This window comes from Pseudophryne corroboree, chromosome 10, assembly GCF_028390025.1.
Source record: "Pseudophryne corroboree isolate aPseCor3 chromosome 10, aPseCor3.hap2, whole genome shotgun sequence".
NCBI classification, from domain to species: Eukaryota; Metazoa; Chordata; class Amphibia; order Anura; family Myobatrachidae; genus Pseudophryne; species Pseudophryne corroboree.
This window is the reverse complement of record NC_086453.1, coordinates 308,890,708-308,906,089: the sequence shown is the minus strand read 5'-3', so window position 1 is coordinate 308,906,089 and position 15,382 is coordinate 308,890,708. Positions and strand designations below refer to the sequence as shown.

General features: G+C 46.0%; 1 protein-coding gene across 1 annotated transcript in view; it reads right to left on the bottom strand.

The window, feature by feature from the left end:
- Positions 1 to 15,107, bottom strand: part of C10H1orf174 (chromosome 10 C1orf174 homolog) — a 42,844-nt gene extending 27,737 nt beyond the window's left edge. The window contains exons 1-3 of the mRNA XM_063943459.1: positions 14,932 to 15,107; positions 6,571 to 6,693; positions 5,283 to 5,642 (exon numbers count right to left, since the gene is read on the bottom strand). Coding sequence (XP_063799529.1) covers positions 5,283 to 5,642; positions 6,571 to 6,693; positions 14,932 to 14,946 — 498 coding nt within the window. The 5' untranslated portion in view covers positions 14,947 to 15,107. The remainder of the gene's footprint in view (positions 1 to 5,282; positions 5,643 to 6,570; positions 6,694 to 14,931) is intronic.
- Positions 15,108 to 15,382: the final 275 nt, after the last annotated feature.

Below are 15,382 nucleotides of genomic sequence, written 5' to 3'. Positions count from 1 at the left end.
TGGGAACTCCGTAAGGACCATGGGGATTATACCAAAGCTCCAAAACGGGCGGGAGAGTGCGGATGACTCTGCAGCACCGAATGAGAGAACTCAAGGTCCTCCTCAGCCAGGGTATCAAATTTGTAGAATTTTGCAAACGTGTTTGCCCCTGACCAAGTTGCAGCTCGGCAAAGTTGTAAAGCCGAGACCCCTCGGGCAGCCGCCCAAGAAGAGCCCACTTTCCTCGTGGAATGGGCTTTTACTGATTTAGGATGCGGCAATCCAGCCGCAGAATGCGCCAGCTGAATTGTGCTACAAATCCAGCGAGCAATAGTCTGCTTAGAAGCAGGAGCACCTATTTTGTTGGGTGCATACAGGATAAAAAGCGAGTCAGTTTTCCTGACTCCAGCCGTCCTGGAAACATAAATTTTCAAGGCCCTGACTACGTCCAGTAACTTGGAATCTTCCAAGTCCCTAGTAGCCGCAGGCACTACAATAGGTTGGTTCAAGTGAAAAGCTGACACCACCTTTGGGAGAAACTGGGGACGAGTCCTCAATTCTGCCCTATCCATATGGAAAATCAGATAAGGGCTTTTACATGACAAAGCCGCCAATTCTGACACACGCCTGGCCGAAGCCAAGGCCAATAACATGACCACTTTCCACGTGAGATATTTCAGATCCACAGTTTTAAGTGGCTCAAACCAATGTGATTTCAGGAAACTCAACACCACGTTGAGATCCCAAGGTGCCACAGGAGGCACAAAAGGGGGGTGAATATGTAGCACTCCCTTTACAAATGTCTGAACTTCAGGCATTGAAGCCAGTTCTTTCTGGAAGAAAATCGTCAGAGCCGAAATCTGGACCTTAATGGAACCCAATTTTAGGCCCATAGTCACTCCCGACTGTAGGAAGTGCAGAAAACGACCCAGCTGAAATTCCTCTGTAGGGGCTTTTCTGGCCTCACACCACGCAACATATTTTCGCCAAATACGGTGATAATGGTTTGCGGTTACTTCTTTCCTGGCTTTTATCAGCGTAGGAATGACTTCCTCCGGAATGCCCTTTTCCTTTAGGATCCGGAATTCAACCGCCATGCCGTCAAACGCAGCCGCGGTAAGTCTTGGAACAGACAGGGCCCCTGCTGTAGCAGATCCTGTCTGAGCGGTAGAGGCCATGGGTCCTGATATCATTTCTTGAAGTTCTGGGTACCAAGCTCTTCTTGGCCAATCCGGAACCACGAGTATCGTTCTTACTCCTCGCCTTCTTATTATTCTCAGTACCTTTGGTATGAGAGGCAGAGGAGGGAACACATAAACCGACTGGTACACCCACGGTGTCACCAGAGCGTCCACAGCTATCGCCTGAGGGTCCCTTGACCTGGCGCAATATCTCTTTAGTTTTTTGTTGAGGCGGGACGCCATCATGTCCACCTGTGGCCTTTCCCAACGGTGTACAATCATTTGGAAGACTTCTGGATGAAGTCCCCATTCTCCCGGGTGTAGGTCGTGTCTGCTGAGGAAGTCTGCTTCCCAGTTGTCCACTCCCGGAATGAACACTGCTGACAGTGCTATGACGTGATTTTCCGCCCATTTGAGAATCCTTGTGGCTTCTGCCATCGCCATCCTGCTTCTTGTGCCGCCCTGTCGGTTTACATGGGCGACTGCCGTGATGTTGTCTGATTGGATCAGTACCGGCTGGTTTTGAAGCAGGGGCCTTGCCTGACTTAGGGCATTGTAAATGGCCCTCAGTTCCAGAATATTTATGTGTAGGGACGACTCCTGACTTGACCAAAGTCCTTGGAAATTTCTTCCCTGTGTGACTGCCCCCCTAGCCTCGAAGGCTGGCATCCGTGGTCACCAGGACCCAGTCCTGTATGCCGAATCTGCGGCCCTCTAGAAGATGAGCACTCTGCAGCCACCACAGCAGAGACACCCTGGTCCTTGGGGACAGGGTTATCAGTCGATGCATCTGAAGATGCGATCCCGACCACTTGTCCAAGAGGTCCCACTGGAAGGTCCTTGCATGGAACCTGCCGAATGGAATTGCTTCGTATGAAGCCACCATTTTTCCCAGGACTCGTGTGCAGTGATGCACCGATACCCGTTTTGGTTTCAGGAGGTCTCCGACTAGAGATGACAGCTCCTTGGCTTTCTCCTGCGGGAGAAACACTTTTTTCTGTTCTGTGTCCAGAACCATCCCCAGGAACAGTAGGCGTGTGGAAGGAACCAGCTGTGACTTTGGAATGTTTAGAATCCAGCCGTGCTGTTGTAGCACTTCCCGAGATAGTGCTACTCCGACCAACAAATGCTCCTTGGACCTCGCCTTTATAAGGAGATCGTCCAAGTACGGGATAATTAAAACTCCCTTTTTTCGAAGGAGTATCATCATTTCTGCCATTACCTTGGTAAACACCCTCGGTGCCGTGGACAGTCCAAACGGCAGTGTCTGGAATTGGTAATGGCAATCCTGTACCACAAATCTGAGGTACTCCTGGTGAGGAAGGTAAATGGGGACATGCAGGTAAGCATCCTTGATGTCCAGGGATACCATGTAATCCCCCTCGTCCAGGCTTGCAATAACCGCCCTAGCGATTCCATCTTGAACTTGAATTTTTTTATGTATGTGTTCAAGGATTTCAAATTTAAAATGGGTCTCACCGAACCATCCGGTTTCGGTACCACAAACAGTGTGGAATAGTAACCCCGTCCTTGTTGAAGTAGGGGCACTTTGACTATCACCTGCTGGGAATACAGCTTGTGAATTGCCTCTAGCACAGCCTCCCTGCCCGAGGGAGTTGTCAGCAAGGCAGATTTGAGGAAACGGCGGGGAGGAGACGCCTCGAATTCCAGCTTGTACCCCTGAGATACTACTTGAAGGATCCAGGGATCCACCTGTGAGCGAACCCACTGATCGCTGAAGTTTTTGAGGCGGCCCCCCACCGTACCTGGCTCCACCTGTGGAGCCCCACTGTCATGCGGCGGACTTGGAAGAAGCGGGGGAGGACTTTTGCTCCTGGGAACTGGCTGTATGCTGCAGCTTTTTCCCTCTACCTCTGCCTCTAGACAGAAAGGACCCGCCTTTTCCCCGTCTGTTTTTCTGGGGTCGAAAGGACTGTACCTGATAATACGGCGCTTTCTTAGGCTGTGAGGGGACATGGGGCAAAAATGCTGACTTCCCAGCTGTTGCTGTGGAAACTAGGTCTGAGAGACCATCCCCGAATAACTCCTCACCCTTATAAGGCAAAACTTCCATGTGCCTTTTTGAATCTGCATCCCCTGTCCACTGCCGGGTCCATAAGCCTCTCCTAGCAGAAATGGACAATGCACTTATTCTAGATGCCAGCCGGCAGATCTCCCTCTGTGCATCTCTCATGTATAAGACTGAGTCTTTTATATGCTCTACGGTTAGCAATATCGTGTCCCTGTCTAGGGTGTCAATATTTTCCGACAGGGAATCTGACCATGCAGCAGCAGCACTGCACATCCATGCTGAAGCAATAGCTGGTCTCAGTATAACACCTGTGTGTGTATATATATAGACTTCAGTATAGCCTCTTGCTTTCTATCAGCAGGTTCCTTTAGGGCGGCCGTATCCGGAGACGGTAGTGCCACCTTTTTTGACAAACGTGTGAGCGCTTTATCCACCCTAGGGGGAGTTTCCCAACGTGACCTATCCTCTGGCGAGAAAGGGAACGCCATTAGTAACTTTTTAGAAATTACCAATTTTTTATCGGGGAAAGCCCACGCTTCTTCACACACTTCATTTAGTTCTTCAGATGGGGGAAAAACTATGGGTAGTTTTTTCTCCCCAAACATAATACCTTTTTTTGAGGTACCTGGGTTTATATCAGAAATGTGTAAAACCTCTTTCATTGCCTCAATCATGCAACGAATGGCCCTAGTGGACATTAAATTAGACTCTTCGTCGTCGACACTGGTATCAGTATCCGTGTCGACATCTGTGTCTGCCATCTGAGGTAGTGGGCGCTTTAGAGCCCCTGATGGCCTTTGAGTCGTCTGGGCAGGCACGAGCTGAGAAGCCGGCTGTCCCGCATTTGGCATGTCGTCAAATTTTTTATGTAAGGAGTCGACACTTGCACGTAATTCCTTCCATAAGTCCATCCACTCAGGTGTCTGCCCCGCAGGGGGTGACATCACATTTATAGGCATCTGCTCTGCCTCCACATAAGCCTCCTCCTCAAACATGTCGACACAGTCGTACCGACACACCGCACACACACAGGGAATGCTCTTAACAGGAGACAGGACCCCACAAAAGCCCTTTGGGGAGACAGAGAGAGAGTATGCCAGCACACACCAGAGCGCTATATAATGCAGGGACTAACTGAATTATGTCCCCTTATAGCTGCTATAAGTTATACTGCGCCTAAATTTAGTGCCCCCCCTCTCTTTTTTACCCTTTCTGTAGTGCAGACTGCAGGGGAGAGCCAGGGAGCTTCCTTCCAGCGGAACTGTGAGGGAGAAATGGCGCCAGTGTGCTGAGGGAGATAGCTCCGCCCTTTTTTCGGCGGACTTTTCTCCCGCTTTTTTATGGATTCTGGCAGGGGTAATTATCACATATATAGCCTCTGGGGCTATATATTGTGATTATTTTGCCAGCCAAGGTGTTTTTATTGCTGCTCAGGGCGCCCACCCCCCAGCGCCCTGCACCCTCAGTGACCGGAGTGTGAAGTGTGTATGAGGAGCAATGGCGCACAGCTGCAGTGCTGTGCGCTACCTTGGTGAAGACTGAAGTCTTCTGCCGCCGATTTTCCGGACCAACTTCATGCTTCTGGCTCTGTAAGGGGGACGGCGGCGCGGCTCCGGGAACGAACACCAAGGACGGGTCCTGCGGTCGATCCTTCTGGAGCTAATGGTGTCCAGTAGCCTAAGAAGCCCAAGCTAGCTGCAAGCAGGTAGGTTCGCTTCTTCTCCCCTTAGTCCCTCGTTGCAGTGAGCCTGTTGCCAGCAGGTCTCACTGTAAAATAAAAAACCTAAATTATACTTTCTTTCTAGGAGCTCAGGAGAGCCCCTAGTGTGCATCCAGCTCGGCCGGGCACAGAAATCTAACTGATGTCTGGAGGAGGGGCATAGAGGGAGGAGCCAGTGCACACCAGATAGTACCTAATCTTTCTTTTAGAGTGCCCAGTCTCCTGCGGAGCCCGTCTATTCCCCATGGTTCTTACGGAGTTCCCAGCATCCACTAGGACGTCAGAGAAAAATGTTTTATCTGTCCAAGGGATACCGCTAGCTTTAAGAATGAATAGCAATGGCCAAGTGTTTAGTTGTGTTCTAATTCACCTGCATGAGATCTGCGTTTTCAAAGAATCTTCCCAGTGGCATGGGCTGGTTGCTGTCTTCATCCAAAAAAGGACTGGCATCTGCACAAAGGCTTCTTTTATCCGGATACGTTAGGTCTGAAAACACCATTCCATCGCCACTATCGTCCGTTAATCCATTATATGAAGCATAATCATTCACTTTGGAAGCTTGACGTGCAGTCAGGCGGGTGCTGACTCTCACCTTTGGGCACCTCCTGCCCTGAGTACCAGCGTTGGTACGTCTCTTAGGTCTGCCACCACCTCCACTAACTAGTCCACTGTTCTGGCCACATTTTATATTTTTTGAAAGACTCTTTTCGGTACCTTTGTTGGATGATGCCTGAAAAAATAAAAATAAAAAATAAATAAATAAGAAAAGAAGAATATTGTGATTTTATTATGATTTTTGGGCTTTGGAGAAACACTGGAAGACAGTCCACAGAAACATAGGGCCTCAGAGATCAGAGTGGCTGGCTAAAAGTCAACCACTGTGTCACGAAAGAGGAAAGTGTAAACTACTACAGGGGTAGACAACCTGTGGACATCCAGCTGCTGTGGAACAACACATCCCTGCATACAGTTTATTGCATGCCTTAGCAGCTACACAGTGCCAGGGTATGCTGAGATGTGTAGTTCCAGAGCATCTGGAGTACCACAGCTCGTCTAACACGGAACTAGTATATTAAACTGAAAGCATGTTAAGTAACAGTATCACCTGTCCCGGCAAAGAGCAAACCATACATTCAGATGTTGCTCTATCACTGCAAAGTTTGGACTTGGTAGCACATGTGCACCTGTATATTGAATGAAGGGAGGAGGGTTGGGATCCAAATATCCATCTAGTGTTTAAACTTTAAATAAATAGCAATTGGGGGTTAAGCCCCTGAAAATATTGCATTTTTTGAGCTTGATAAATTAGAGATCACCACGGCTTCTAGTGAAAAAACTCTGTATTCAAAAGCGAGACGCTTAATAAACAGGCTCTTATATATCTAAGTTATCCACCCAGCCAGCAGTGCAGGGCCATTATTATTATTATTATTATCCTTTATTTATATGGCGCCATTCACTCTTAGCCATAGAACACTATCCATAGCATTTGGTTCCAAGGGAATTCAGTCCCAAACAGTTCTTTTTTGGTTGTTACTGTATATTGCAAATAAAAAAATAATAAAATAAAATAAATAAGGATATTTAGGAAAGAAAAATGGAAACTTTCCTATACAGACCACACCTAACAAACAAACAAAAACATTTAACATTATTACCTGTCCCCCTTTCTTCCCAGACTTGCGAGGGTTGCAGATCTCATGTTCATTATCAGATGAGTTCTGCTCAGATGAGCAATTTGTAGTCCTCTGGCGAGAGGAGCATCGCACCCCATCTGCTAACTAAAAACAAACCATATTTAGAAATGATTCCTATTACCTTTCAGTGGGATACATACTATAAGATTATCTGTCCAATTTTTCTGGTTGGAATGAAAATCTGGTAATGTATGATAGCAAATCACAATTGATCATTTTTGCCCATTTTCCAGGTTTTGGTAGCAAATGCATACCTCCCAACATGACCCTCTCCAGGAGGGGGTATGGGTCAACTCAACTTAGGTCGACAGGCATTAGGTCGACCACTGAAGGGCGACATGGGCATTAGGTTGACATTCACTAGGTCGACATGGACCTTAAGTCGACATGCACTAGGTCGACAGGTGAAAGGGTCGACATGAGTTTTTGGACTGTTTTTGGTGTAGTTTTCTTCGTAAAGTGACGTTGAACCCCAATTAGTGCCCCGTGTCCCCTCGCATGGCTCGCCATGCTTCGGGCAAGGTGCCTCGCTTCGCTCGGCACAAGTTACCGTTCCAATAGTGGTCCACGTGGATCGTCAAGTATGGAAAAAATCACCAAAAATTTTTTTTTAACTTCGACCTTTTGACCTGTCAACCTAGTACATGTCGACCTAATGACCATGTCGACCTATTGACCACGTCAACCCACTTCATGTCGACCTTCGGTGGTTGACCTAATTTGTGTCGACCTAACGACCGTATCCCCCAGGAGGGACAGAACGCTCTGCTCCTGGACTTCCCTCTTAATGTATGATTGGCATCACCTGTGGTGAAACACCTTTCTTATCCACTAACCTGTTCAAAACAAGTGCCAGCAATCATAAATTAAGAGAAAAGTCCAGGGGCAGAGCATTGTGTCCCTCCTGGTGAGGGTAATGTTGGGAGGTATGGCAAATGGTTCATTGTCATTTTCTCCAATACATTACCAGATGTTTGATCCAACAAGAAAGACTAGACAGATAATCTTGTAATGTGTATCATTGTAAGTACAATTAGATGTAGGAATTCTCTACCAAGAGAACTGGTGATTGTTAATTCGTTAGGTGGACTCAAACAGATAAAATGAGTTTATGACAAGAAACAATATCTCTAACTATTAGATGCTATTATTGGGATATTTGTGCCCCACAGATCAGAAGTTGTTGGCAACTATCTTGCAGGTTTGGTTTTGCATACCACTGGATCTACACAGCTGGCACATGCCAAAGGTTCAACCTAATGAGCCTTTCACTGCTGACATTTTATTTGAATGTATGGGCATTCCAAAGGGGAAGGGCTTTGACTACCCAAGCTCAGCCAGCAAAAAAACACTAAAAAAAAACAAAACCAGGATATATCTTTTGCTGAACTTTCATATGCATTTGAGAACCAACCTAACCAAGTGCTTATTTTAAGTCTCCTATTTCAAACCAAAACAAATGCCGGACATACATTATACAATTATCTGGGCTCCCGTCAGCTATTGGACAAATAATTGTACTGTACATTTGCGCAAAACGATCTCAAAATATCCACCGACTGAATGAATCCTCCATCATACCAGTCATGAGGCAATGAGATTGATGAAAAACCCCCAAAAAGGTTAATTTCTAAAGCGGTAGCAATGGGCATGAAACATATATTATGGGCTACATCAGTCACATATTAGATTTAACAGGGCAAGTAAAGTAGGCCTGTCATGAGTCATGTGAAGGAACTGGTATACTAAGATGCCCCCCCAACTAAGAATCCAGAATATACTGTAGTCTGCTCCATACATTAGTCACTCAGCTTCCATATAGTCTGCTCCATACATTAGTCACTCAGCTTCCATATAGTCTGCTGTATACATTAGTCACTCAGCTTCCATATAGTCTACTCCATACATTTGTCACTCAGCTTCCATATAGTCTGCTCCATACATTTGTCACTCAGCTTCCATATAGTCTGCTCCATACATTTGTCACTCAGCTTCCATACAGTCCGCACCATTTATTAGTCACTCAGCTTCCATACAGTCCGCTCCATACATTAGTCACTCAGCTTCCATATAGTCCGCTCAATACATTAGTCACTCAGCTTCCATATAGTCCGCTCCATACATTAGTGACTCAGCTTCCATATAGTCCGCTCCATACATTAGTCACTCAGCTTCCATATAGTCCGCTCAATACATTAGTCACTCAGCTTCCATACAGTCCGCTCCATACATTAGTCACTCAGCTTCCATACATTAGTCACTCAGCTTCCATACAGTCCGCTCCATACATTAGTCACTCAGCTTCCATACATTAGTCACTCAGCTTCCATATAGTCCGCTCCATACATTAGTCACTCAGCTTCCATATAGTCCGCTCCATACATTTGTCAATCAGCTTTGTCACTCAGCTTCCATGCAGATTTGCACAGTAAGCCGCTGCAAGAAGTCACAAGATGGCCGTCTGCGTCTTTAGGTGCATTTGACAACAATCAGAACAGGTTTGAAGTAAATAGGATTGCTGAGACTATGGCGATGAATGCAAAGTGCCTCCAGGACAGTCGTCACTTCACGGCCAGTAACACTGCTAACTTCCCCTCACACCACATAGAGGTTACGCACCCCATTAAAGATGCTATTGGAGTGTGATGCAGTGGCACAGGACAAAGAATTGATCCTCTCACTATGATGGGGGAGGGGGGGGGGGATGTATCAAGCAGTGTAAAGAGAGAAGAAGTAAACACGTGGAGAAGTTGCCCATAGGAACCAACAGCTAACCTACCGAGCAAGCATTTACCGAGCACAGTCTAGACTGAATCGGATTGGTTTGCGATGAGCTGATGACAGGAGCCATGAAGTGAGGAGGAGCAGCCAGGAAGCCCCATTAATAGTAACATGGCGCCCCAGCAGCACAGCAGAGTATCCGTACTGGGCTCCTGTCACAGTGACAGAGGAAGAAAGTGGTTACAAAGCTATGAAATACTGAAGCTCCTATCCTGCTTATTACCATAACTCACACACACTATAGTGCAAAACAAAAAGACTTTAGGCAGAGATTCAGGAAAATCAGGAAACGATGGCTGTGAATAAATATATTTTTACTGTACGTTATTTTCAAACATTCTTTTGTACATTTCATTTTTGTTTTTTATTTGAGTTTCCAATTTCTTGAAAGCAAAACTAACAAGAAGAAAAACCAGACATACAAGAGTATAGGAAGACTCAACACAGATAGTACAGTGTGCAGAAATCCTTTCATTACAACAGGAAATCCATGAGAAGATTTAACTAAGTAAACGGCTAATGCAAGTGAGAAACAGATGTAACAAATGGGGCACAAAGACAGATAGAGATGTCAACATTAAGGGCAATGGTCATCTGAAGATCTCTGATTCTACTGTAAAGCTGTTATTTTTATTCATATAGCTCATATCTACTGCGAGATGTATTCACTGTCAAATGAGAGAGAGAGAGGGGAAAAAAATGCCTAAATATCAAGACCAGAATATTTATAGGGGGAAAAAGGAGACATCAAAAATGAATTCAACCTAAATATAGAACTGCGCAGAGTTCAACGGCATCCGAGAGTCAGGTTAGGACAGCGTTTGCACTGTCCATTCAGCACTAGCTGAACTTTAACGGTCAATCAAGGAATCCTACAATGGAAGCTTTCATACTTATCATAGTGTCCCCCTGTCCCCCCGCCTCCCTCAGCGAAGAACCCACACGCTAGACTTCACCTGCTCCAAATGCTAACATGAAGGCAACGAAACACAAATACAGACATAACCAAATACCTGCCTGCAAATGACACCGCACATGTGTAATATTACATTACTGTCCAAATGCTGAATCGCCTGCTATGTGATTAATACTATGATCTTGGAACGGTTTTTAACCCTTGGAGTACAAACAGACCAGCTAACATCTACCCGAATCCTGTCCTCATGCAGTGTATGTACAAATGCATAATTAAAACATAACGGGTGGAATACACTTGTTTAGCCAGACATAGCCAGTGCAGCTGCAGCAGTGCTATATCTGAGTGACCTTATATCTGAGACTATACATTGCAGCCAGCTCCAATGGCTGGCAGAACATAAGTATAGACCTTTAATGTGGCAGGTTCATCCTTCAGCGACATAACTATAGCCATTGGCTACACTGTACCACATATTACTAACGCATGACACTTTCTATATACTGCCCTAGGATATCAGCCATCAAATACTGTATATGCATGCTTAGACTCGGAACTCCTGTAGAGGAATTTTAAGCGCTTCATAAAGGGATTATTCTGTGCATTTCACTATTGATTGTCCATCATTTGGCATTGTGGGCAGACCCACTGGGGCACTAAGGAACACAGACCAGACCTCTTGCCTCACAAGCAGAAGGGCACTTTATGCATTTATATGCTGTTTATAATTTCAAGTGATATTTACACTGCTCTATCCAATAATATTTTACTGTTGATTGTCTATGTAAATTGATTGATTTATTCTATTAAACAGTGTTATTTTTGATACACGAGTTGGATTTTTGAACTATAGAATTGGTTAAGGTGCTGCTCATTTTGCTTACAGTGGTTTATAGAAGTTTTCTAAAGGGGAACTAGTTTAACCCCGAGTTATAGGCCCTACACACTGGACGATATTACTGAAAGATATGGACGATCGCGTTCATTAATGAACGAGATAGCGTTCATATCTTTCAATGTGGAGGCACCAGCGATGAACGATGCGCGGCCCCGCGCTCGTTCATCACTGGTGTCCCGTCGCTTGTGCATGCAGGCCAATATGGACGATCTCGTCCATATTTGCCTGCACTGCTATGGAGCCGGGGGGAGTGAAGAAACTTCACTCCCCCCCCTTCCCCCCCCCGCACCGGGTCGCCCATCCGCCATCGGGCAGCTTGGCGGCGTATCGCATAGTGTGTAGGGCCCTTTAGCAGCCTTCCAATTTTAAGTAAACATGGATTTGGCATTGTATCCATTCTTCTAATGGATAAGTAAGGTGTGTCACCACAGGAGATGGCAATAGTAGAGAAAGAGGGAAGTCCAGGAGCAGAATATTCTGTTCCTCCTGGAGAGGGTCACGTTGGGAGGTATGCATTATCTAATACAACACCAACCATCCACTCAACCACTGCCCCATCATCATCTAATCCTGCATTACAAATTCAACCAATTTCCAAACCACATCAACTGCCCACCAAACTCAACTACTGCCCCACTCATCAAATTACACTGCCAACTCAACAACTACACATACTAATCTAATACACTACCATTAACTCAAGCAATGCCCTATCACAATCTAACAACTGCCCCATTCACCTTTAATATCACCCCCCCCCCCATAAACTCAATCATTGTCCCACCCTTCTCTAATACCACACCACCAACTCAACCAATGCCCGTCCTCTAATATCCCACCACATACTTAACCAATAATAGTGTTCATTCTATCACCCTGCACCCAATCAGTGATAAGGGCATATTTTATTTTTGAAAGGCAACATTTTATACATGATGTATCTCTACAGTAGATATACCGATACATCATGTCTAAAATGTTGCCATTCAAAATGAAACTATGCCCCCCTTACTGACTAGGTGAAGGGTGCTAGAAGGAAAACTACAATATCCCATCATAATCTAATACCCCACTACACACTCAACCACTCACCCATACGCACTGAATGTTGGGTACACACTTGACGATATTTTGAATGATGTGGCCGATTCAGACAGACCGGAACGTCTGTCCAGTGTGTATGCACTATGTCGGTGACGATGTGCGCTCCGCGCGTTGTCAGCGACATCCCCAAACGCAGCATGGTCCCCATCGTCGCTCCCGGCATCAGCAAATGTGCCGACAACCCTGACGGGTCCTGTAACCACCAATATCACTGGGTACAGACATCGTCTAGTGTCGACCCAGCTTAAGACTCTACGGCCAACTAAACCAAACTACTGCCCCATCATCTAATTCCAAACCACCAACACTTTCTGCTTATACAACGCCAGCACAAAAACTGCCCACATCCTCGTCTAGTACCCCAGCCTTGTGTAATATCACAGCCTCAGTCAATGACCTACGCTACCTCACCACGAACTTCATCACTGCACCATCCTTGTCTAATACCCCAACAGACAACGCAGCCAGGAATTTACCAGGTCTAGCAGCTGGTAAATTCCAGTGTCTCAGTCCCAACCCTGGTAAAGAGCAGGGTTGGGGACCTGGGACTTAGTCCCGGGTAATTTGCACTCACATACACACAAACGTCCTGGGTTCATGCGCATTCATGTGCAAAACCCAGTACTTTTGTGATAGTGTGAAAGGGGCATTAATCGGCCACTGCCTTGTCCTTGTCTAGTTATCCGGTCTCTAGGTCGACCACACTTAAGTGGACAGTAACTAGGTCCACATGTTGTAGTTCGACATGTCAAAAGGTCGACATGAGTTTTTCGCAATTGTTTTCTTTTTTTTAACTTTTTTGTCCACATGGACTACGATTGGGAATAGTAACCTGTGCCAAACGCAGCAGTAGCGGAGCAAGTCATCTTGCCCAAAGCATGGTGAGCGAAGCAGCCATGCGAGGGGACACGGTGCACTAATTGGGGTTCCCGGTCACTGTACGGAGAAAACTACACCCAAAAAAATAAAAAACTCATGTAGACCTTTTGACCTAAAGACCCTGTCGACCAATAGTGGTCAACCTAGACACTGTCGACCCTCCATACCACACCCCCTTGTCTATTACCCTAGCCCTCAATTAATAAACCTCATTTAGTACAATTGAGTAAACAATCTAAATCCTATACCCAAACTGCCAATATACTGTCCACTCACAGTCATATAGAACCAAAGTCCATTAACCTTGGAGTTTTAAGCAGATAATTGCACCGAATTTCCTCTGCATCTCAGTTTTTGATGAAATTATAAAAAATGCTCACATCCAGTTTAGTATCTTAGTGGTTTTACTGTCCATTCAGCACCATTTGAGCTCTAACATTCAGAGATTTACTACAATGCTAGTCTTCATGCTTTGCCTCTAGGGACCCATGCTCATCTAATAGTAGACCATTAACTAAACCACTGCTCTATCCCTCGTCTATTACCCCACTACCTATTCAAACACTGACACATTCTCAACTAAAACCTGACCACCACCAACCCAAATGGAGTGTCATACTTATCAATACCCTACTAACCCAACCACTGTCCCATCCTTATCTAATACTCCACCAACCCAACCACTGTCCCATCCTTATCTAATACTCCACCAACCCAACCACTGTCCCATCCTTATCTAATACTCCACCAACCCAATCAATGCCGCATTTGTGTCTAATATCCCACCCAACCAACCACTGTCTAATATTCCACCACTGTCTCATCTTTATCTAAGATGCCACCAAACATATCCTTGGTGAACACACAATCACCAGCCCCACCATTGCCCTCTTACTACCTAACACCTCACCAAGGCAACCTCTGCCACATCCTTGTCAAATACCCAATCACCAGCCTAACCACTGCCTCATTCTTGTCTAATACCACATCACCAATCCAACCACTGCATCATCCTTGTCTAATACCCCTTCACCAACCAAACCACTGCATCATCCATGTCTAATACCCCACCACCAACCCAATAATTCCCTCATCCTTGTCTAATACTCCACCACCAACCCAATTATTCCCTCATCCTTGTCTAATACTCCACCACCAACCCAATTATTCCCTCATCCTTGTCTAATACTCCACCAACCCTAACAATGCCTCAGCCTTGTCGAATGCCCCACCACCAACCCAACCACTGCCTTATAGCTTTGCTGAATACCCCATCCCCAACCATTGCCTCATCCTTCTTGAATACCCCACTAACCCAACCACTGCCTCATCCTTGTCTAATACTCCAAGATCAATGCAAACACTGCGCTATCCTTGTTTAATACCCCATCACCAACTGAACCACTGCTTTTCATTTTGTATACCATTGCACCTTAAACCACTGCCCGATCACTGTATCCCAAGTCTACGCAAACCCCGACAACCACTGCCAAAACCCTTGGCAAATACCCCACTAATTTATCCAGTGGTCTAGTAACTCAAAGTCATTTATCTCATCTCTGCCTACTACCCCAGAAACTCATCTGTATATAAGACCAAACCCACTGACATATAGATCCCCACCTTTATCCAGCATCGCACTCCATTTCCCCTCCCTCTGCCCATCTCCGTCCAGCACCCCTCTAGATGCGCAGCCGGCTCTGCCCCAGCCCTACATAACCGCATGGCGACCCGGAGCCCGCACCTTTCTCTTCTTCATGGAGAACGTCCCGGTCCTCTCGCCGCCAAAACTCTCCAAGTAGTATCTAAAACTTTTCCAGCAGCCCCCTCACCGGCCCCGCCCAAAGGTTCTGTGCGAGCGTCATCCACACACACACTCTCGCACACACGGCGAACCGGCCTGCGTCTGACGTCACGCGGGCGGCTCCGGTGAAACCAACAGCGCGGCAGCCATCTTGAAAAAGGGAAAAACTACAGCAAGATCCGCGAACGTGTCATAAAGCGTCCATGTTGGAATCTGGCAAGAGGTCACTTAACTGTTTCAGGCCCTGGTATACTGCAACGTTGCATCAACCTAGGCGAATGCTGTTGAAAATTGTTTTTGTTACGCCTTTAAGGAACTTTAAGAATGGTACTGAATCTGAATGGTACTGAATATAAATATAGACCTAAACTGATACATATTTTATTATAAG